At 45.6% G+C, this 24,950-nt stretch overlaps 1 protein-coding gene across 2 annotated transcripts in view; it reads left to right on the top strand.

Moving 5' to 3' along the window:
• Window positions 1-24,950, top strand: part of GATB (glutamyl-tRNA amidotransferase subunit B) — a 90,254-nt gene that overhangs the window by 56,110 nt on the left and 9,194 nt on the right. For both annotated transcript variants that reach the window (XM_003815888.5, XM_008968902.4), the window contains exons 8-10: window positions 1,121-1,165; window positions 3,494-3,683; window positions 16,244-16,377. In XM_003815888.5, the coding sequence (XP_003815936.3) occupies window positions 1,121-1,165; window positions 3,494-3,683; window positions 16,244-16,377 (369 nt within the window). The remainder of the gene's footprint in view (window positions 1-1,120; window positions 1,166-3,493; window positions 3,684-16,243; window positions 16,378-24,950) is intronic.

Here is a 24,950-nt window from a genome sequence, read left to right as displayed (position 1 = left end):
TTTGGGAGGCAATGGGCAGATCACGAGGTCGGGAGATCGAGACCATCCTGGCTAACATGGTGAAATCCCGTCTCTACTAAAAAAATACAAAAAATTAGCCGGGCATGGTGATGGGTGCCTGTAGTCCCAGCTATTTGGGAGGCTGAGGCAGGAGAATGGCATGAACCCGGGAGGCGGCGCTTGCAGTGAGCTGAGATGTCGCCACCGCACTCCAGGCTGGGCGACAGAGCGAGACTCCTCTCAAAAACAAAAAAAAAGGCCAGGCGCGGTGGCTCACGCCTGTAATCCCAGCACTTTGGGAGGCCGAGGCGGGTGGATCACGAGGTCAGGAGATCGAGACCATCCTGGCTAACATGGTGAAACCCCGTCTCTACTAAAAATACAAAAAATTAGCCAGGTGTGGTGGTGGGCACCTGTAGGGCCAGCTACTCAGGAGGCTGAGGCAGGAGAATGGCGTGAACCCAGGAGGCGGAGCTTGCAGTGAGCCGAGATAGCGCCACTGCACTCCAGCCTGGGCGAAAGAGCAAGACTCCGTCTCAAAAAAAAAAAAAAAAAGAAAAGTACTGTACCCTATAGGGATATAATACACCCTAGGGCTGCTAGGAGACTTGAAGTGACCCAGACTGTGCCCGAGGGCTTCGTTTTAGGCCCTTTCCTTCTCTGCTTCCAGCTTACCTGCCTTGTGGCAAGAATTTTTACTTCCTTAATAATCTATCAGACCTTTCCCAGCTGAAGCTAGAGGCGGAACAGAGTGAAGACCTGGTTGTAGAGATGCCTTATTTTTGTTTAGATAACTTGGGCCTTAATTTTCTCACTCAGAATTTTGAGCATTGTATACTTAAAGCAGAATACTGAAAAAAAGCTCAAAAGCCGAGTTTGAGCTGGCTGAAAGATGACTACATTGAAGTCATTTCCTTTAAAAAAAAAAAAAAAAAGATCATTCTGTACATTTCGCTTTCTTTATGATTGTTTTTTGAATGTATTCATTTAAGGTTTCCCCATGGAAGTCCACAGAGTTTGATTTTGCCTGTGTCCCTTATTGGTAGGGGAGCCCTTCCCCACATATAGGCTGGCCAGTGCTGCTTTCAATGTTTAATGTTTTCTTATTTAACTATTGCAGGTGCACCATGTCAATGAGAGACAAAGAAGGAAAACAGGACTACAGGTGGTTACTCCTTATGGCAAAATACCGCTATATATCGGGGGCTGGGGCGTATTTCAAGTTCATTTAAAGTTCAACATAATGATCCTGAACAATTTTTAGAAACCACTTTTTGTCATTGTTGTAACATGATGGGACATCTAGACTTCCTCTTTGATATGCATACCGAGAGAAGTACTAGTTTCTTGATTTGGTAGCCTCAGATCTGGTGCCTTGTTTGACTGATTCAGCTTTTGGAAGAACTTGTTCATCCACTGCTGTGTCAAAGTTGTCATAGTTGAGCTAGGAGGATGGCTGTAGAGGTTGGGGCCTAGGCTGTTCTTATTCTAATGTTCAGTAACTGATTCAGTAATACGCTGAATGAAGCTCCTTGAGAAGAAATGAGAAAAGAGATGTTGATAGCGTATGTTGATGGTAGTTCCCTTGAACCTCACATGATGCTATTTCATGATAAATTAAGTTGAACTACTTAATATGAGACCCATAAATAAAGCAAATGCTAAGAACAGGCATAAGATAATTGAAACTTTTATTTTTTTCTCATTGAGTTTAGCAGGTTGAAGTTTTAAGCAACAAAGTTGTGAGATCAGCCACCTTTCCTTTGTGAAGGGCAGAAAGATGCAAGTGTAGCTATTATCAATGAGGATCAAAATTTGCATGTTTATGTGGGAAAGAAGAAACTCATAAACGCTTAGCATGAACCTCACCCCAAGAACTCCCATTGTGTGTCTGCTAGAGTCAAAATTATTTTAATTAACCGTGAACTTCCCGGGTGAGTCTGTTCTCCCAGGGGCCCACTTTATTCCTGAGTGTTGCTCCCTCCCCTGTTGGTGCGCCTTCCCCTGAGTGTGGAGTCCGGCTTTCCATCCGCCCGTGGCTTCAGCGTGATGCCTCAAATGATAGTGAGCTGCAGGAAGCTTCCCCTGGGTTCCCTCTTGCCCTCAGAAGCCAGACTAACTCACAGAAGAGATCTGGCAGTGAGCCGATGGGTAGCATGTGCTTCGAGTCCATTCCCTCCGAACCACCACTTCTTCTGAATACCCTGCTTTTTCTACATAAGCCCTTTGACAAAAATGGGCAGAGAGTAACCATTAGTGCTGGACGAGAACAGAGGGAGGGACATCTTGTTTCATAAGATTACATGCAATGGTGCAGCTTTGACACTTAAAAAAATTAATTCCCTTCATTTTTTAGAGCAGTTTTAGCTTTACAATAAAATTGAATGGAACGTCCAGAGTTCTCACGTACTCCCCTCCCCACTCTCCCCCCAGAGTCTCCTGTTAATGTGCCACAGTAATGCAAGATGCTCATTTGTTACAATGATGAAACCAATCACACTTCCTTATTGGCTAGAGTCCATGGTTTACACTAGGGTTCCTTCTTTGTGTGGTACATTGCGTGGGTTTTGACATATGCACAATGACATGCATCCACCATCATGTCACACTGAGAAGTTCCACTGCATGCCCTGTGCTCCACCTCTTCATCCCTCCCTCTTCTCCAGCTGTCACATTTTATTTAGGCAACATCTATTCATTTCTTCTATTTCTCAAGGGTAAATTTTTTTCCTTTCATTTTTTATTTATGTAAATGCTGCTAAAAATAGTAGAAATGTTGAAATGGGGGGGAAAGTCATCTTTCCTTCTAATAAGCAAATTGTTCTCATTTGGTCCTGTTTTTTCCAGCCTGTGTCTTTATGAAGACATAGTCCTGCATGCATATGGATGTTTCTGTCAATAGTGGATTACGTATGCTACAAGAGTCCCATAAGATTGTCATATGGCATTTTTACCGTCCCTTTCTTGTTCAGACATGCTTAGATACACCAATGCCATTGTGTTACAGTTGCCTGCAGGATTTGGGACACTCAGTAGCCTTGGAGCAGTAGGCTACTCCACATGGCCTATGTGTAGTAGGCTGTACCATCCAGGTTCATGTGAGTGCACTCTGTGATGGTCCCATGACGAAATCACCTAACGACACATCTCTACGAACATATCGCCGTCGTGAAGCAACACACAACTGTGGACACAATTCCTGATGAACAGTGGATTGAATGATCCACAGTTACAAATCCCAGTGTGACTTCAAGCCTGTGTTGTGCTTCTTTCACTCATCTTATTTATAAGCATGGAGAGGGGTGGATTTGGAGGTTTTGACACTTATGCAATGGCTTTCCTGGGAAACAGAATTGACATAATAGGACATTTGAAAATATTTGCAAGTAACATGGCATCTAAACACAGAAACATTCATATCACTGGGGGAGGTTTTGTTTTCTCATTAATCCAAGTACTCCAGATTCAGGTCCCGTCTCCTCTGTCTGCCCAGGTTCATGCCAGAACCCAACCTGCCTCCCCTGGTGCTCTACGACGCCACATCTCTGCCCGCAGGTGCAGACCCACAGCAAGTGATCAATATTGACCAGATTCGGGAGACACTCCCGGAGCTCCCCAGTGTGACCCGAGAGAAGCTTGTCCAACAGTATGGGATGCTGCTGGAACACAGCTTCACTTTGCTGGTAGGTATTGATCGGATGCCAAGAGGATCCCGGCTCAGCAGATGGGGCAGTGCCCTTCAGAGGCCCCGCCACACACAGGCTGCCATGGGCTCTGAGTGGGGTGGGCGTGTTTCTTGGGTTGTACTATAGATGCTACTGAGAAGAATAAGATGTAGTAACCTTTGCTCACTACCCTTTATGGTAAATGCTCCTCATACAACCAGAAGATGAAACGCAATCTTGTGTTAGTCATTTCTTCTGTGTAGAAATGAACGCCTGACCACAGCAGCTGTGGAGACTTCTTGAAGACTGTCCAAATGTTATGGATGAGTTTTTCCCATGTGTCTGAAGGACAAAAGAAAATCAATGTATAGGGTTTCTGGATGTCTAGCGGTATCGAGCCATGACAGGGCTGGCAGGATGTTGCGTTCTCAAAAGCCAGCCAGTTATTTTGCCAATTTCAGAAGAAAACATTTATTCCACATGAAACACTAAAAACTCTGACTAAAAGTATCAGTCCTTTGAGGCTTGAGGCTGTGTCTGACGGGGCCGGTAGAGAACCTGACACTGTCAAGATCTGCTTAGGGATTTTCCATCCTTTTCAAAGCTGCCTGGGGCTTTGTGGTTTTCTTTGTCATGGCAGCATTAAAGTGATGCGGCATCAGTGAGGGTAGTATTTTGTCACCGTTGTTGTCGTCTGTTAGGAAGGAAGTGGGAAGTTTTGTTGCTGCATCTTCCAGGGAATCAGTATATGCCACACCTATCTTTTGGGGCAGCAGGATCTGCGGAAACTGGATTTTTGCTTTTTGGATGGCCAGTCATAACTACATTGGGATGCTGGAGTATATATATTTATATGTCTATTTATACACTTCCAATAACAACATCCTAGCATTTACAGTACAACGTAGGCAGTCAGATGCATGTTGAATGAGTGATTCTCTCTTCATCATCCATAAATCAGCTACTTGGAGAAGCAAAGTTGGTCACTGCCTCCTGTGGGCTGCTGTTTGATCTTCTTCTTACCTCTCTGGCAATTATATCACTGTCTTTTAAGTACTTATTAGTGTATGTTGTTCAGCATCTTGAAGGCAAGGACTGCTTCATCCTCTGTGCTACTCAGCACAGATGAGCACAACATCAGCAGTGCTTAATGCCACACTCTGACTATGACTGAGTCAGTCAGCATTCCGTACAGAGCACCTCTTAACCCAAAGCCTCTTACAATTCATGTATTTTTCCTAGGTTGACATAACAAAACTACGTTTTAGTCTTATACATCTTCCCCACCATCTTGACCACTTGAGTTTCCAACCTACTTGAAATAAACACTGAATTCTAGCCCTACCTTTTATTACTATTTGTGAAACTACATAGGAGATGGGAGGAAGGGACCAAGGCTACTCAGCCTCGAAGATTTAAGTTACCTCCCTCCACTCAGCAGGAGCCCAAGCCAACCCTTTGAGGCAGTGTATGATGAACCAAGAAATGGCCAAGGTTTCCTTGCTCAAAATGTGATTTCATAGAGAAATTGACTATATATAACATTAATTTGTGTGTGTGTGTGTATTAGCTGTCTCCATAAGAGAGTGAAAGAAACTTTCAGAATCTCCTCTCAAGAATACAGCTGTTTCTGTTCAAGGCACTGTATGAGAATCTGTGCCCCCTTCAGAGGGCATTTCCGTAGGATTGTCACTCTCGGCTGTTCATGAGGGGTGATGGGGACAGTGCCTGCCTCACCTCACTGAGCATAAGCTCCATGAGGGCAGGGACATTTTTGTATTTGTGTTTGTGTCCTTGTCTTTATTCATGGGTCCTGCATGGTGCCCAAACCTAGTAGGCCTTAAATAGGTGTTTGCTAGGGGCTGGCAGATGAGTGAGTCTATATTTTAATAGTTTAAAGGCCTGTATAGGGAAACCTACCTTCAGTTATTTAATTCAGCACTTTTTTTTTTTTTTTTTTTTTGAGACAGGGTCTCAACTCTCGCCCAGGCTGGAGTGCATGGCACGATCTCAGCTCACTGCAACCTCTGCCTCCCAGATTCAAGACATCCTCCCACCTCAGCCTCCCGAGTAGCTGGGATTCCAGGCATGCGCCACCACTCCTGGCTAATTTTTTGTATTTTTAGTAGAGACAGGGTTTTGCCATGTTCGCCAGGCTGGTTGAACTCCTGGCCTCAAGTGATCCGCCTGCCTCTGCCTCCCAAAGTGCTGGGATTACAGGTGTGAGCCACCACACCCGGCCTGGTTCAGCACTTTTATTAGCATCTTCTGTATAGCACGTACCGAGACAGAAACAAAAGATTTTTTTTAAGATTTTTTTTGCCTTCCAAGAATTTATACATACACATGCACACACACACACACCCCACTACAATAACCAGCCCACAGGACAGATTACACTAGATAGATGGATAATGTAGGATCAGGGCCCACAAGAGGTAGTGGTTAACTTGATTGGAAAAAAAAAAAAAGGGTGAATTTTTTGGCCATTTTTGAAAGGACTTTTTTTGATACCTTAAAAACGTCCTTATTTTTATGGCTTGCAGATAATGTATTGGGTGATTAGTACTTTTCCTTTAAAGGGCTAGTACTTGAAATTTCCAAGATGAGTGAGATTAGAATGAGATAGGAATGGAAAGAGAATGATTCAGACAAATTGTTTTCCTGAAATTAGGCAGCCTGAGCCCTTTATGACTTTGTAATCATTGGAAGCGGCGTTACTCATAACATACCCGAAAATGATATGTTCGTGTTTTTTCCTGCCTTCATCAGAAACACAACAGATTGCTGAGAAGGGCAGATGCACAAATCTAATGAACCATCTTTCAATTTAAAGAGCGCCCAGGAGTATTCATTAAATAAATAGCAGTGGTGGAGGTGTGCTTTGCAGAGCTGCAACTCTGTGCTCTCTGTCTTTGGATTGCTTATTAAATTAAGCATTATGCACATGCCCACCCCCACGCACACCTCACCCACAAATGACGAAAAACTTCAGAATTTAACTCTAGTCTTTAATTTATCTTGTCATTTTATTGTGCAGTGAGCACCAAATTATTCTTAATATTTACAGAACTCTAATGTTATGCTTTAGCGTCTACCACACACAATACCTGACACGGTAGGTACTCCATGACTGGGTGGACAGATGGGTGGGTGAATGGGATGTTATCACAGCACACAGGAAGATCCTGGGAGAAGCAGTGTTCCTGATAAAAGCATCCCTGTTTCCAAAGGTCAGATACATAAACCATGCTTTGACGACCCAGAGAATCATGGGGTATCTTGCCCCACCTAAAACTTCAACCTATTTAGCTAACCTTGCTTCTCTAGCTTATGTCAGGTTGCCTTCATTTCATATATATATGTATATATATATATGAAATCGATTTTTTTTGTTTGTTTGTTTTTGAGACGGAGTCTCGCTTTGTGGCCTAGGCTGGAGTGCAGTGGCGCCATCTTGGCTCACTGCAAGCTCCGCCTCCCAGGTTCATGCCATTCTCCTGCCTCAGCCTCCCGAGTAGCTGGGACAGAAATCAAGGCAACTTGATTTTGTGCATGTGTATGTATATAAATATATATATCAAGGCAACTTGACATAAGCTAGAGAAGCAATGTTAGCTTTTCTCTATATATAAATTTATATATATTATAAAACATATATATACAGAAATATTTATGATTATAAAATTTATTATAATATAAATGTAGGGGCTACAAGTGCAATTTTGATACATAGATATATTGCATAGTGTAAGTCTGGACTTACAGTGTAACCGTCACCCAAATCATATACATCGTACCCAGTAAGTATTTGTCATCCCTTATTCCCCTCCCACCCTTCCAAGTCTTCAGTGTCTATTATTCCACACTCTGTGTCCCTGGGTACACAGAGTGTACCCACTTATAAGTGAGAACATGTGGTATTTGATTTTCTGTTTCAGTGTCGTTTCACTTACAATAGTGGCCTCCAGTTCATCCATGTTGTTGCAAAAGACATGATTCCATTCTTTTTTATAGCTGAATAATACTTCATTGTGTAGATATACCGCAACTTCTTTATCCAGTCATCCATGGATGGACGCTTACGCTGATTCCATATCTTTACTATTGTGAATAGTGCTGTGATAAACATTCGCTTGCAGGTATCTTTTTTAAATTATGATTTATTTTCCTTTGGCTAGTTGCCCAGTAGTGGGATTGCTGGATTGAATGGTAGCTCTATTTGTAGTTCTTTAGGGAACCTCCATACTGTTTTCCATAGAGGCTGTACTAATTTACATTCCCAGCAACAGTATATAAGCATTTCCTTTTCTCTACATGACCTCATTTGTAAAGATTAAAGAATAGAAATGTTGAAGCTGAAATCCAGGCATTAGGATTCTGAAAAAACGAGAGATTCTAATAGCATAACAAGTTTTTCTCTGAGTCAGTATATCAGTAGTAGTTATTATAATAGAATGATCAGAATTATATGCATGTGCATTTTTCTTAGCAAAATCCTCCCTGGCTGGTTTCTGTGGGGCATCTCTTCCTAAACTCTGTGCTTTACTTCACTCAGAGAACACAAAAGCATTGTAGCCATTTGCCTAAGCAGCCTAGAAAAGGCTGCCTGCTTCTAGCATGCTCTGCAATTCACATTGTACGACTTTTTAATCTATCCTTACAGCAACTCTCTGAGGCAGTGACTGCTGCTCTCCCCATTTACAGGTAGGGAAATGTAACCTCTTTGGTTCAATAACTTCCCCAAGCCCGTATTGGAGCCACATTCAGATCATGCTGACTTCAAGGCCTACGCTCTTCATTGCTAAGCTCTGCTGCCCGCTTGCATATATAATGTGCTATAATGTCAAACAGAAATAGTGTTTTTAGTTAATTGCTGTTTGGGGTCACTTTTGTTTCATTAGTGGAGAAAACAGAGTTTGTACTTTTGTTAACATTCATGCCACTAGCGTTTTGTGCAGCACAATCACAGAATATAGATTCATTTAAAAGTTTTTACCACTCCTATTGGTTTTTAAGATGCCAGACTGCCCTATAAATAAACATAAAGTGCCATCCACTAAATTTAGTGAAAGTCAGTCAACGCCAATGAAAAGCAGAAATCATGTCTATTTTCCAAGTGAAAAAATAAAGTTAGAAGAAAAGTAATATAAGCTGTCCTCTGCAGCTTTATTTATTTTGTTTCTTAAACCTTCTGCTGGAAGCACTTGAGTCCTGTCTGAATCATTGGGAAGTTCCAGGCATGGTGACTCACACCTGTAATCCCAGCACTCTGGGAGGCCAAGGTGAGAGGATCACTTTTGGCCAGGATTTCGAGACCAGTTTGGGCAACAACATAGTGTAGTGAGACCCCTGTCTCTACAAAAAAAAAAAAAAAATTTAAATTAGCCGGGCATGGTGGCACACACCTGTAGTCCCAGCTACTCGGGAGGCTGAGGTGGGAGGCTTGCTCGAGCCCAGAAATTCAAGGCTGTAGCGAGCTGTGGTCGTGCCACTGCAGTCCAGCCTGGGCAACAGAGAGAGACCCTGTCTCTAAACTTTAAAAAAAGAAAAAAGAATCTGAGGAGTGTCTCCACGTAGGGCAGAGTTTGTGGCATTTGTGGCTTGATTTTGCCTGGTGCCTCCTGTCCTTCAAGACTGGCCTTTAATAGGAACTTGGTAGGAAGCAGAGATGAGCTTGCAGGGCCCTGGCTGTGCATGAAGTCAGTAGACGGGAAGATCTGAAGCTCGTCGGTGGGAGAGTTCAGCGGAGGAAGCCAGAGCATCCCGAGTTGAGTGTTTCTTGAGGGCCTGCCACCCTGACTGCAGTGCCGGATGCTAGTTCCAAATGTCAGTGCTTCAGCTTTTCCATGTCTCTCCAGAGCAGCCCTACAGGAAATTGAGTTAAAACACTGACTCGGGGACAGACACCCTTGATTCCACATCTGACCTCTGACACTTTGGAGCTGGGAAGGCTCTGCAGGGTAACCAGAGCTGTTTCCCTCCCCAGCTGAAAGAGGGGGCGATGACTCACCCCAAAGATGACAGACACAGCCAAATCTTCATTGAATCTAAAGCCTAAATATAGCCAAGCAGACTCCCAAGAATATGTCGCCAGGGAGAAGAGTGTTGACACCAAGCAACGCGCTAAAACAGTTCATTGAGAGCCACGAAAGGCAGGGCTGTAGAAACATCCCACATGGCCCCAGTGAGACTGTAGGAAGATGTACTTGCGAGCCCTCGAATCAGCACCCTGGGCTGCCGTATGCTTGTCTTTGTCTTTATAGTCAGACTCAGGATCTGTCATCTTACTTACACAACTTCATTCTCTCCAGCTGGTTCTTCCACTTTTAAAATCATAATCCTTTGTTTCTGACATCATGGAAAAGGTTAAGGTGTCTCCAAGGGACAAAGAAACAGAAAAGAGATCATGACTACAGCTGGTTGTTAAGTGGATTGTTTTTCAAGAATTTCCCTTTAAGTGGCTAGTAAGCCAGAAATGACCAGGTTTGCTTTCTGGATGAATTGCCTATAAAATAATTTCCCATGATAAATATCTATATATCCCATATGTAATACTACTTTAAAGCTAATAGTATCTACAAACATATTGACTGGTTTTAGACTGGCCAGACTTACTGAGGTGCAAAGTACTCACCTTCTAACTACTGTTGAAGGAAAATCTATTTGGTCAACATCGTCAGGCACCATATTTCAGCTCCGTGCAATTTTCAAAATTGATTTTATTCTTCATTTTATAAAAATTGCATCCAGTGCTTGCTAGCCTAAGGGTGCTTTTACAGTGACTCTATACACTAGAAAAATAACCAATGTTTTGTTCTGGTAAAGTTGAATAAAAAGATGTATCATCTAACTCTACTTCTGTAAAACCAGCAGTTCATTTCTTTTGGATGCAAGGGATGAGGAGCTTTCAGAGGGGAAGATGCTCTGGGCTCAGAGCCGTGTGACACCTCAGGATCCTGCCCAGTAGGGAGACAGTGCAGGGAGGAGTAAAGTCCTGAGTGCCAGCCTTGGGGACCCACAGGGATTCTGTCCCCAACCCATCCCAAAGCCCAATTTCCTGTGGAATAATTTCCTTTTCAGGATAAATATATATTATTTCAGGTTTCAGGCAGATCTTGGAGGAAAGGAGCAAATCCTCACTGCCTCTGTTGCTGTTTTTAAGCTGCAGCCAGAAAGCTCCTATTGAGCAACTCAGGTTCCTTCCATGTGGGGACGATTGGACAGTGGTGGTGTTAGGTGCGTTGGAACATGACTACAATTGGAATTGATTTCTTGACAACACACTGCCTGTGTCCCATTCGTGCAGATAGTCTTTTAGCAGTGCCGGTCTGCTGTCAGCTTGTAGTACCTGAATTATTTGGATTTTGATTATTCAGGGGAAGTTGTTATTCCCAAACTGGTTTCCTTCAGCATCTCCCCTGGAGTTACTGCATCTCAGAGGATGTAAAGTCATTTTCACATTAGTTTGAATATCCCCTAAATGGAACTGGTGCCTGAGTTGAACTCAAGATCTGTCTACTTTCCAGCTTTCCTGGGAACATAGCACAAGTGAAATGGTTGGGGCCAAAGTTTTGCTCAGATTTTAGGGGCTCCCAAGCCTTGCTGGGGAAATGACCCAGGAATAAAAATTGTGGGCACCAAAACAGGGCCCTGGACCCCTCGTTCTGTGTTCCTTGGGAGAACACACCCGTGATGTTTGTGGGTCCATTTCAGAGCCTCTGCAGATCCCTGTATTCTTGCCAGCAGCAGTGGAGGTTCTGCATTGTTCTAGCTTTCTCCTGACACTCTTGAGGGGGGGTCGTGTTTCCTGTGCCAGCCTCACACCACCAGTTAACTTCTGTTTGTTTTCTCCACTGACGAGGCCTCTCTCAATGAGTAACTTTTCTGTTTACAGGAGCACTCGCTGAAAGATTTTTGCAGCGGCTTCTTGTTTCTGTGAAAAGCAGAAGGGGCACCGATTCCCCTGAACCCACCCAAGCCACCGCCCCACTGAACGTTCCAGTCCTTAGCCTTGCCCTGACGCCTGCTTTCTGGCTGAGAGCCATCACTGTCCTGGGCCTCTTTGCTTCATTGCCATCCCCAGCACTAGCATTTGGTGTTATTTTCAGGGCCATTTTTTTTTTACATAGCTGTTGTATTTGAGTTTTGTTTTTCTCACTTTATAAGAATGACCAAATCCACAGGAATAATAAAGCAGCAGTGCCTGCGTTGATACGCAGGTGATGAGCCTCCTCCAGCGTCTGCACAAATGCTCAGCAGCTGCTCACCCCAGCACCCCCGCCGCAAAGGGGACGGATGCAATTCCAGTGTGTGCCTCTGCAAAATGACACACTGTGACGTGGGAGAGCCTTGTCCAGTGGAAACCCCTGTGGTTCCGTCTGCAGATGTAGAGCCTTTGTATAGTCAGCAGCTCCCATCACAGGCATGACCTGCTCAGTTAGGTAGGACTTACCCTATTAGAGGAATTAGAATGCAATAATAAATAAAATACAATATGCTTAATTGGTATGAGAAATATGAGATATTTCTCATATTTCTCATAAAACAATATGAGAAATAACAAGATTTGTCTTGTTCAGGACTGTGCAGTGTCCAGGTCTGGGTGTGCTCGCAGGACCTTTTCTGGGGCAGCAGTAGTGTGGGGAGGGGATGCAGAGGCAAGGCAGGGGGCAGGAGAGGGGCAGAGGAGCTCTGGCCGCCCTCCATCCCCGGAGCCCAGTATGGCCTGTGCAGTGGGCGTGCAGCTGTCTTCCTTCCTGGTCTGGGAACAGGTGTGTGTCATGCCACAGCTGAGTGCCACGTGGCCTAGGTGTACACTGGCAAAGGCAGAAAGTAAACCTGCCATTTTCTCCTTCTGATTTCAAAGTTAATTTCCTTGCAACATTTTTAATATGTTAAGAACCTTTGAACAGCTGGCAGCTCTCAAATAAAATAATGGAAGTGTGGGAAAGCGCTTTCTTCAGATGAGCTGGCTGCCTCCCATTGCGCCTGGCACTCCTAGGTGCTCAGTTTCGGTCCCAGGCAGGCAAAGACCATGACCTTTTCTTCCTCAAAGGCAGTGCCACGCAGAGGTTAAAAGCACAAACCGCAGAGGTTTGGTCCTAGTTCTAGTGCTCTCTTGCTGTGGGACCTCAAGCAAGCTAGTGCCTCGTGTCCTCATCTGTAAAAGTCCTGAGAGCGCTGAGCTCAGAGAGTTGTTGTTGGGATGAATTGAGGTAATGTGGAGAGAGTGCGTAGACAGTGCCTGGCGCCCATCACCGCTGCTGCTGTAACTCTGATTATCACTGTCCTCAGCAGCAGCAGTAGCCTCACGCAGCCACCCACAGGGCCTGGTTCTGAGCTCTGTGTCTAGCAGATATTTAGCAGATACTCTTGAGCACCTTTGACTAGCCCAGATGGCTCATCTGGGGGTCCCTTGTAGCTGTCAGAACGCTCCCTGTCACATAACCAGCTGTTCCTCAACTTGCATTCTTCTGGGCTGCTTTTCCTTCTCTGAGTCTGCCACTGGGCAGCTGGCTGTATCAGGTTTCCTTCTCGTAAATAAATATAGTCCACCTCGTTTCTGGCCTATCGTCAGCTTCACAGGGTGTGTGACTTAGAACAAGAAATGCAGTTGAGAAATCAGCCTTCATCCTATTCCAACTGGAGAGTCTTCCAGCATTTGCATTTGATCATCTCTGAAGGTGGGATGCAGAAGACCGCTTCGAGGCAGGTTGCTCCCAGGGCCTAGTGCAGGGTAGACTGAGGTTCCTTCCCTGAGCAGGCAGTGGTGGTGAGCAGGTCCCTCTGCTTTGCCTCACACCAGCATTGATCACCTGACAAATCATTAGTAATCAAGGGTTCCTGTTAATGTCTGAGAGGCGGAGCCAGCACTGGTTCTGGGTGTAATTCAGTGCTTTGGGAAATCTGATTAAAATGTGAAAAAGATGCTTCCCAGTCATAGAACTGTAGAGACTGTCAGGTATTATACAAAAGACAGGACCGCTCATGCCTGCTGCTTTAGCCATCTCTGAAGGAACAATTAGAGTCGCAGTCAGCCAGGGGACTTGACTCTCTGTGTCGCTGAAGTTGCAGTTCTATTGCATGTAGGGTAGATTCATCCTGAGTCGAATGCTTGCTTGTTGCTTTTGAGGAGGACATTAAAGGTTCCCTAATGCTGTAGCCTTTCTGCATTGCTCTTCATATGATTTTTATGTAAGGGAATTACCAGCTCACTGTTTTTCTGAGAAAACCAGATGGCTGCACTGACATGTTCACCAGAGACTCTGAGATTCGTGCCAAGCTTATTAGCATTTGCCAATCTCATGGAAAAACTAAGAAGACGAGGAAACTAGAATGTGTGTGTTTCTTCCCTGAGAAGCAGCTTCTGCTATGAAGAGCAGAGCGGGCAGCCCATGTGCAGCTTTTATTGATCCATCATTCCCTGGGTGGCTGCAGCTCAGCCTCCTTCAGCCCCACTCGCTATAGCTCACCCCATCACCACCACAGATTTTCCTGTCTGCTTTAAATTGTGGACTGAAACTATGTATCCCCTAGTGAAGTACAGTTCCAGCTCAGAGAGGCTTCATCACAGCACTGACATGAAAAGACAAACAGAAATCTGACTTGCCGTGTTATCCATCCAATAAAAAAACCACCCAAGGGTAGAGGAATAGATATGCATCACGTCCCAGCAACTCAGCCAAGCCTGTGAGTTTAAGTGCAATATTTCTAGGTGGATTTAGAAAACCCTTTCCCTGGCAAAGCAAAGAGTTCTCCTGACAGCTCATTTTACCAGTGGGCCAGCCTGTCTGGGTTAGAACAAAGGGAATTCTGCCCGTCTGATTTGGGCCAGATAGCAGTTTTCTGCTTCCCCAGTGATTTGTGTACTATTGTGGAAGTTTGAATACTTTTCCATAAGTTAAGCAGAACTTCCTCTTCAAGTTGCCTGGCTCTGCCTTTATCTGTAGTCAAGCTTGGGCTGCCGAGGTGGCCTCTGCCCTGGTTTAGCATGAGCAGAATAATAGCAGTGGCTTGAAAAGAGATTCAAGAGATGATTGCAGGATTATTCAGCAGGCTTGTCACCAGAGAATTTATCTGTTACAAAGAACATGTAGGGTTTTTTATTATTATGGAATTTCTGCTATGCCTGTGTGTATATTCCAGCAGCTGCAATAGCTACATTTGGAGAGCACTTTTGTTAGTATATCTTGCTTCTTTCCAGTATCTCATTTTTTCCAGAAAATTCTTTTGGTTAATGAAGGGTCTCTGAAAGGAGCAGGGGTAGAAGCCTTAGGTGCAGTGTGAACTTAAAAGGAATATTTCAAGAAAAGTTTGTTTGATTTGAATTTCCATGGGTAAAGGAAATCTGCTACTTAAAATGTATATCCTCTGAATTTGGAATTTCAGCCTTCCCTTTCTGAGCAGCACAGTTTTTATTTTTCTTATTGAAATAGTAGGGGTGGACTTACCTAAATTTCTTGATTGTGTCAAAACTATCTGAGCTGGCAGCAAGCTGTAGTATAGAACCTGGTAAGTGCCTCAGGGCTGGTCGTATGCATAGTTGTGGCAGTTGCAGTATTTAAAGGTGAACATGGTATGATAAGAATGCGCGCTCGTGTGTGATTTCCAACACACATACATGCTGACGGGAGACACCAATTCCGTCTGCTGATATTAGGTTGGTGCAAAAGTAATTGCGGTTCTTGCCATTGAAAGATGGCAAAACTGCAGTTACTTTTGCACCAACCTAATACTGAGCAGCTGCCATGGCCCAGCATGGACTTAGCTGTAGCTATATCGTGAACAGGGAGGGCACAGCCCTGACTCGTGGGGCTGACAGTTCAGAGGGGGAGAAGTGGTACAGTCTTGATGAAACAAGTCTCCAGCTGATCATTTCCCCAGAAAATGATGAGAGGCAGGGCCTCTTGTACCTGGCCCAGCTCAGAAGGCTGGGACACTGCTGCCCCCTCCACCTGTTATTAAGTGGCCTAAGTGGGTCACATGTGCCCGTGTTCTCCCTCACTTTGAAAACATTTCAGAACCATTCCTGTCTATTTCTTGTCATGATGTGAGAATCAGTACAGGTATGATCCACTTTTGATTTTTCAGAGGTAGAATATTCTGTTTGTTCTTTCTTGATTTTGCTTTGTTTTTTACCCTCTTTTCTAGCAATTACTGGGACTTCAGCAGAGGACAGGCCTGGAAAGAACAGGGACATTAAAGTCAGGCCAAACATTTTAGGCCCAGTTCACAGCTCAGGGATGGAGAGTGCAGGTTACACACAGCAGACACGGAAAAAGCAAGTGGGTTTGGGGGATGTGGAATTTCACCATCCCTCTGGTCTGCAAAGTCAGGGCTCTCTAAAATGTGTTTATCCTTTTGAGAAAATGCTGTGTAAATGCACAGTGACAGTAGTAGAATAGTTGTCATTAGCTGAAAGTGATCAGAATGTTCTGGTGACATCTCAGGGTTTAGCAAAGAAAAGGTGGCTGTCTCAGAGGAGGCAGAGGGTGACAGTTTCAGATTTGCCTTCAGAATGCTGATCTTTCATTTTTGGGGAGGCTTTATGTAATTTTCTTTTTTTTTTTTAACAGAACGAAGTCGGCCTACTGGAGTTCTTCCAAAATGTGATAAAAGAAACTAGGGCAGAGCCAAAAAAGGTGACTAGTTGGGTCCTCAACACTTTTCTGGGCTATTTAAAGCAACAGAACCTCGCTGTCAGTGAGAGGTGAGTGAGGTCTGGGATTTCTTTCTTCCTTTGTGATGAGCTCTGTCCAGAAGTGCTGGAAATAGGGCAGGTCCATTTTTTGGCTCCCGCTGTTCTCCCTCAGGATATCCTGACATGACACAAACATCCCCTGTGGACTCCACATTCTAAATATGTTCTCTAGCCCGTGTAAAAATGTATTTATTCCTTCAAATCTGTGACTGTGCACTGTGTCCTCTGCACTGTGTCAGAGGCTGGGGGCACAAAGATGAATGAGACAGACATTTACAAACTTGTGGAGGATACAGATCTGTAAGGAAACAGCCACCCCAGGGTGATCCTGTCGTGCCAGAAGCATGCACGGGGTGCTGGGAATGCACAAAAAGGTGAGTTGAACAGAGGCTGGGGAACCAACCAGGGCTCCCCTCGGGAGGGGACGTTTGAGCCATGCCCTGAAGCATTAGGGGAGAGTCGCTCTGCAGTGGGAGGGACAGATCATGCAGACAAAGCAGAGTGCGAAGCTCAGAGAGCAGCAGCACAGCAGGCTCAGGAACGCCAGAAGCTGCAGGGGCCGGAGGCAGGCAGGTGGGAATGGTGGGGACAGAGCTGCGGAGATGACCAAGGGCCACCTGGAGAACTGTGTCTGCCTTTATCACCAGCTCTTGACAGCCATAGACTACAAGCTCATGCCGGTTTCATACTGCGGAAATGCAGTGTGTCTCACTCAACTCAGGCCACTATATTCCATAGACTGGGTGGCTTCAGCAACATGTCTTTCCCATGATTTTGGAGGTGGGGAAGGTCCAGGATCCGGGTGCCAGCTGATGCATTCCTGGGTGAAGCCCTCTGCCTGGCTCGCAGATGTCCTCACATGACAGGCAGGAGTTGAGGGGTGAAACAGGAAGGGGGGAGGGAGAGAAGGCCCTCCAATCTCTTCTTATAGGATCCCCATTCCCACTATGGGGACCACACCCTCGCGACCTCTTCTAGACCTCATTACTCCTCCAGGGCCCCATCCCCTAAAACCATCGCGCTTCAATATAGGAATTTGGGGTGGGACACAAATATTCAGCGTCTGAGAGCAGACTAGAAGCAGGAATTCCATTTGGGAACCTCTTTCAGGAATGCGGATAAGAAATGCCCCAGGCCTGAGCCAAGGTGGCAGTGGCTGGGTTGAAGTGAGCTAGGCCAAGTTGAGAGCAATTATCTCAATTGGCAGAACTTCCAGATTTCTTGCTTGGGCAGAGGTGAAACAGAGGGCAGACTTTTTCAATGTAGGAGGAGCTAAAGGAAAAGGAATAAACTTTATAGGCCGGGGGTGAGGGAAGATGCAGTATTCCATTTCAGACGTGCTGACTTCGAGCTGCCTGCAGGACAGACATCACCCCCACGGGGCTAACCAGTAGGCAAGATCTATGAGTCTGCAGCTAATAAGATCTTGGGGAGGTTTGCAGTTGAGAGTTCTCTCGTTGGTTCATTATTCAGCTCATGTTCACTTAGCCTCTGCTGTGTGCTAAGGTCTGTGCCCAGCATGAGAAGCACAGTTCCTGGGACAGACATCAGCCCTGAATCAAAGCACAGGCAGCCTTGAAGCTGGTGGCTACAGTCAGTGACAGGGGTGCTCTGAGAGGGGAAGAAGGTAGCAGCTAAGCTAAGACCTGAGGAGAGGATGAGCAGGGACAGGCCAAGGCTGACAGGGAAGAGTGTTCCAGGCATGGGGAAAAGCACGTAGAGAAATCTGAGGTGAGTCTGGGCATGAGAGTTTGGGGAATCCAGGGACACAGCACAGCGTAAGTGGAACATGGACTCAGCAGCATCTGTACTTGAAGCTGTTGGACAGATGAGAACTTTCAGGGAGGGTGCAGCGTGCCAGGATGGCTGGGGAACAAACCTGAAGCTCTTTAGCCTTTAACTGGGAAGCGTGCACAGAGAAGGAAATGCAGGCGCGATGGCACAGAAGTAGAAGGAAAACCAGGAAACGGGGGGCGGGGCGGGGGGGGGGCAAGGCAGGGACTGGTGACACAGAAGCCAAGGGAAAGGCAAGTTTCAAGAAGGAAAGAATGGGCAGTAGGTGTCACTTTGGGGCATCAGAAAGAGGGTTCTCTGGGGGCACATAGGCAGGTGGCAGGGCCCTTGCAAGGTCCCGGGGCAGGGGGAGCCCAGGCTGGGTGGGTGTGTCATTGTCTCAGCAGCATCCCGGGGAGTGAGGACAGACAGATATTGACAAATAACTCCCAACAGTTGTTTGCTCAAATAAGTTAACTCTAGATGGTGTCAACTCCATGTTCAGCCGCTGGATATGGATGCACACATCCATGTGTTAGTGTGGCCCGGGTGTTAGTTCCCTTCCCGACTCGGCTGCTCGGCTTGAATGAGTTCTCCCTCTGACCCTCAGTTTCCTCACTGTAAAATGAAAATGGCAGGACGTGCCTCAGAGAGCTTTTGAGGGAAAAATTCACAGTGCCCGGCACATTGTGGGCCTCGGTGTTAGCCACCTTCTCTTTGCCAGGGTGGTGTGCTAAATACCAAAGCACCTGCCACCCTCCTGAACTCTTGTGGCATCTGCTGCCTCTTTGTCTTTTTTTTGTTTTGTTTTGTTTTTTAGACAGAGTCTCACCCTGTCACCCAGGCTAGAGTGCAGTGGCACAATCTCTGCTCACTGCAACCTCCGCCTCCCAGTTTCAAGTGATTCTCAAGTCTCAGCCTCCTGAGTAGCTGAGATTACAAGCACCCGCCACCACACCCAGCTAATTTTTGTATTTTTTTTTTAGTAGAGACAGGCTTTCACCATGTTGGGCAGGCTGGTCTCGAACTCCTGATCTCAAGTGATCTGCCCGCCTTGGCCTCCCAAAGTGCTGGGATTACAGGCGTGAGCCACCGCGCCTCTTGGTCTTTCATCCCTGTCCTCCCGGGTTTGGCCTCTCCATTCAGAAATTCTGGTGTTGGTGCTGAAAATGTGTGGCTGTTCTGTGGAGGCAGGAGCTGTGCCGAAGAGTTTATGGATGGGATACAGCTCTACCAGAGTCTTCAAGGCTCAACAGGATTTGGTGAGGGAGAGGGCAGTGCCTACCTGGAGCCCAGGTGCAGGAACAGCAAAGAACTGGCATGATTGGGAAGGAGAGGAGCGTAGCTGGCAGGAGCAGAGGGTGGAAAGAGGCCAAGAGGTGTGGCTGTGTGCAGAGCCAGAGCTGAGCCGGAATAGGGAGCCTCTGGAACGTCAGGGGGATTCAGCCGTGAACCCATCAGGTGCAGAGCCCCACTCTGCAGTGTGTGGGGGATGACCAGGACCCGGTTCTACCCCACAGGTGCTGTCAGCCTCCTGGGGAGGACTAGAACTTGTACATCAGAATTTTAATTCAAGGCAGAATGGGATGCTTCCAGTGTTAGAACTAGACACAGTGCAGTGGGAACAGAGAGGAGGGAGATTCACACCAGCCAGAAGAATCCAGGAAAGCTCCAAGAAGATGAGGTGTTTGTGCTTCTGGAGGAAATAGAAATTTCTTAGCTTTAAACTTAGTTTTTCTATGTTGTTGGTTAAAATGTACGGAATTGCTGAACTTTAGTCCTGGAAGAGAACTTAGGGATCTTCAGCTCTTTCATTTAGCAGACGAGGTAACAGAGGCCCTAGGAGATAAGGTGACTTGCCTCAGATGGCACAGCCACAAAGACTGGAAGCCAAGTCGCCTGGCTTGTGATCGGCTTCTTTATATGTTGGTCTGTGAAGTTAGGGGTTTAACAGTCATTTTGGTGGCCTCTAAAGGAGCTGAGAGATAAATTAGCCTGTTGAGTGGACCTGGAGCCCCTGGTATTTACCCAAGCAGTTTATAAGCAGTAAAGTTTTAAGAACCTGAAGGGTACCCAATTCTAAATAAAAGTAGGCTTGGTTGTTCCAAAATCAAGTAAAGAGGAAGCAGGCAACAGTTGTGTTTTACAGTTTAAATGGAACAAGGACTGAGAAGCCAAAACCAAACCATAGCAGCTCTTTTCCTACACAGTTCAAAGAACGTTTAGCTGGACTGATATACTAGGCTACCCATAGAGCAAACATTAATTAATGAACAGCCTCAGCTATGAGTGCTAATGTTTCCAGAGCTTAGAAGGGCAGTAGCTGCAAAACTAGCTATAGTCTCACAGTGATACCCAGGCAAGGAACACTCTGGAGATCAAATTGGTAGAGAATGATTATGTGAATTAGCATTCATCTTTAAAGACCTCTCAGAAGACTGATGTTTGAAGGGTCCAACCTCTTGTTGAACTTGGCTTTTTAATTGAGTATATTGCTTGAAAGTTTGGTTTATTTGGTTGACAGCTTCTGAATTATGAGTAACAGATTTGGTTTAGTTAAGAAAGTAGACATTGTAGATTTCCTGAGCAAGCATTTTGTGGTAAAATTAGGCAGGTACAGCTATCCAGCTGTCCAAGCCAGTTGAGTGCCCCAGTGTTTCAGGTGAGCTGTGGGCAACAATTTCTGAGCACTGGAGCAGGGAAGGATTTTAAACCAAGAAGGGACTGGAGGTGAGAGGAAGATGTGTCCCAAAGCATGAAATATAGGATAGCATCCAAGGATAGGCTGCAGGCATTGGAAACCTGTTGAGCTCACTGTGGCCAGACCCACAGCAAGTCAGAAGTGGTGGTGTTGGGAATGCAAAAGGCAGGATGGCCGTATTTCATGTTTGGAAGGATCACTAGGATCTGGTAATAAGGTACTAGATTTTTCAGGGAGTAGGTGATGAATAAAGCAAAGACAACATGATAATTTGCACTCTGATACCTAGAAGCATGGTGTTGTCATCATTTGAGACAGAAGATGGGTGGTGGGAAATGCAGAGGAGCTGGTCTGTGAGGAAGACAAGTTTGGCTTAGGATAAGGATTGGGAAACTATAGCATGTCAGCCTCTGGCCTGTTTCTGTAGAGCCTGTGACTAAGAATTGCTTTTACCTTTGTTAAAACAAAGAAGCATATGTGACAGAGGGCACTCACCAAGCCTCAAATATGCGCACCCTAGCTCTTTCCAGAAGTTTGCCATCCTGGTTTAGAGCACATTGTCTGGGTGTGAACGGGGCCTCTCAGGAGGTGGTTGACGTCAGCCAGGGAGAGAAACAGGACCTGAGGCAGCAGCGGCAGCCCTGGGCATCCTCCTCACGGCTAGGGGTCAAGTCAGAGGACCCAGCAAGAGGACACCGGAGCCACCTGGCATGAACTGGCAAGGAGCAGCAGAGGGACAGGCAAGGAAGAGGAGGACATTCCAGAGGCCCAAGAAGGGGGTTTCACAGGGCGCTTACGGTGCAGCCTCAGGAGTCAGGGCGCAGCGGGATGGGGAGAAGCTGAATGTTTGGCCACATGCAAGGGGGTTGATTTTTAAGAGAAGAGCTTCTATAGAGGGGTAGGCACAGAATCCAGATGGCATGTGCTTACACAGGGTAGGTAGTAGCCACTGGTGCTAGATCGTTATTGTTAAAATAAAGCAAGAAACTGGGCAGACGCAAGTGACTGCAAGGTCAGCCGAAGGCATTGTCAAGACAGGGAAGATCGGAGCATTTGTGAAGCTGTGAGATTCAAGCCACAGGACACGGGAAACCAGCATCTTTGGTTCGGAGGAGTGGAAAGAGTGGGGTTCTGAGCAGGGGTGGAGGGGTTGTTTGATGGAAGAGGAGGAGGAGAATGCCCTAGAAAGTTCTCAACCGTGGCTCAGCTGATGTCCTTGTGAAATGGGAGGTGAGGGCATGTGCAGAGGAGGGGAGCAGAAGGGGGCTGCCTGGAACAGGCGCTTGGTGGGACGCCAGCTAGGGGCACTGCGAAATCTGTGAGATGAACACAGAATCCTGTGCGCAGCAGGTACCACCTGGAGGCCCAAGTCCCAATGTCTTCCTTCTTCTTGCATCCTGTTTTAACAGAAGCAGAGAAGGTGGACTTTGGGCCTGAGATAAGCTTGGGGATTGGGACAGGCAGCACGGTTCACAGAGGGTTGGGGGTGGTTGTAGAAGCATCAGCGTTGTCTGCTCTCATCCAAGCAGGAGATGGAGCTGTGATCCTGAATGAGCTCTGAGGGACTGGACAAATTTTGGAGCTTTGAAAGAGCCCCTTTCCCCTCCTCTGTCGAACCGCGGCCTCAGAGAATGGGAGGGAAGAGAGCAGCACACAGAGCTGAAGGCCGCGGTGTCAGTTTCTTCTTCAGCGGAGACGCATTCACTATCCGGAAACCAGTATTACCTGACAACAGCAAATTAGTAGCCTGTGCTGCTGCTGCCATTGCGTGTCGAGTCTGAGGGTTTATTTATTTAGCCGATGAGTGGGGTCTTTCAGGGTCTGTGTGACAGGTACTGATCTTTGTCATCGTCTGACTCAAGTTTAGCCCTGGCATATGTGGAATTAACATGTGCAGTCTGCCAGACATCCCTATGGGTGTGAGGAAGCCTGTGACACAAATATGATGACCTATTGTGTGACAGGCATTGTAGGGACAGAAAAGTGATGGAGAAATCCCAAGTGTGGTTACGTCAGTGGAAAGATTTTGTAGTCTAAATTTATGACCCAACTGATGAATTAAGGTCCTTAGATGAACTTCTCAAAGGCGACGTTATTTTTAGTTATTTTGTGTTCCTTTTCTGTCCCTCTCCACCCCTACATCTTTTATGTCATTGCGGCGGTCTGAATGTTGGGATCCTCCCCAAAATTCCTGTGTTGAAATACTGACCCCTAAGGTGATGGTGTGAGGAAATGGGACCTTTGGTGGGCGATTAGGTCATGAGGGAGGGGCCTTTATGAATGGGATTAGCACCCTCATCAGAGAAACTTCTGAGAGCTCCCTCGCTCCTTCCACCACGTGCAGACACAGCAAGAAGGTGCCACCAGTGAGAAAGTGGACCCTCAGTAGACATGGAATCTGCCAGCGCCTTTATCTTGGACTTCCCAGCCTCCAGAGCAGAAATAAAGTTTCCATGGTTTATAAGCCACGTCGTCTTTGGTACTAACCTGTTAGAGCAGCCCAAACAGACCAAGGCAATCATCGACTCGTATGGGCCTAGGGACCTTATCTTTTGCACGCTCAAGAAATCCAGTTCCACCTCAGTGCTTATTATGGGTTCTGCACACAGTCTGCATTCTAAGATAATGGGCCATGGTATTTTCTAGGATTACAGAACATCCAGGCAACCCACGCTTTTAGAAAAATCCGGCCTGCCTTTTACTTGTTAGTAAAGGTAGGTTTTTTAGTTTGTTTAGCAGCCCACTGCCCCTCTTCCTTTTGAGGTTTAATCAGGGTGGTTCACAGATGTTCTGAATACCAATTCAGTAACACCAGATAGTCTCCAAACCTAAGTTTCACTTGGAATTGCCTTTTAGTCATACTTTGGGATAAACAGACACTTAAAGGATGATGGGCTGCCTCAGTACATCAGCTGTTTTAAGTGGACAGCCCCAGTAGGGTTTCACTGCACTTGAATTAGAGTACAGTAAGTCAGTTGGTTAACACACACTCCATTGGTTTAGAGCCCGGGAAATCGGCATAGGGACTAAGCTGTAGTTTCCTTTGTATTTTCTAAGCACATCCAAAGAAATTAATTGTGCATGATGGGAACCAAGACTTAAATAGAAGATGTTTTCAAGTGGCATGAAGCATTTCAGAAGCCCTCATTTACACAGTGTAACACTAATGTGCTATTGATGTCATTCCTACCTTTTTAAAACCAGTCCCCAAATGATCTCAGATAGACAGCATCTCATGAGCCTAGTTGCTGTAAATACAGGTTGAGTATCCCTAACCTGGAAATCCAAAATGCTTCAAAATCTAAAACTTTTTGAGCATTGACGATGCTGTGCAAAGGAAATGCTCACTGGAGCATTTCAGATTTCAGACTTTCGGATTAGGGATGCTAAACTGGTAAGTATAATGCAAATATTCCAAAATCCAAAAATATCCAAAATTGGAAACACTTCTGGTCCCAAGCATTTCAAATGAGGTAACTCAACCTGTATTTAGAAGTCAGAAAACCGTGCATTTTAAAAGAAATAGTTTGTAATTCACTGTTGTCTTTTCCATAATTTAGGCACTCACCCCTACCATTAATTCACCTTCAAGTGAATTAATGACACTTTGCTGTTTCACTATGCTTGGATGCCCCTGACCTTTTATTTCATGGGATATTGGCAAATAAGTCACATCCTAGAAATATAGGTATAGTGGATTCTAGGCCCTTCTGTGTCCAGAAAGCTGTGTGAGCCTGGAGAAGAGAGTTATGTATCAGGTTCCTGAGGATGGATGAAAATGTGGCTGGTAGTCATTGTGTTCCCTTGCAGAAAATCTCTTGCAATTTAAAGGAATTTATATTTGCACAGAAACACTCAGAAATGTGACTTTGTTAGCTGGTTTTTTTTTTTTTTTTAAGTAATTTTTAGGCTGATCTTTCCATTGAAAATATTTAATTACTGGAGTTTGTTTTCCCTTTCCTGTTGTGGTTCATGAATTTTGCAGCCACCTCCTTTTCTTGACTAATTACACTGAGCAGTTGTCTGTTGCTACAACTTCTGCCAAACAGCTGTTATTGTTGGGTGGTGAAAGAAAGAACACTAGTCACAAAAATTTGTTATATCCTAA

This window comes from Pan paniscus, chromosome 3 (genome assembly GCF_029289425.2).
Source record: "Pan paniscus chromosome 3, NHGRI_mPanPan1-v2.0_pri, whole genome shotgun sequence".
NCBI lineage: Eukaryota > Metazoa > Chordata > Mammalia > Primates > Hominidae > Pan > Pan paniscus.
Note: the sequence above shows the minus strand (reverse complement) of the source record. Positions and strands in the feature narration are given on the sequence as shown.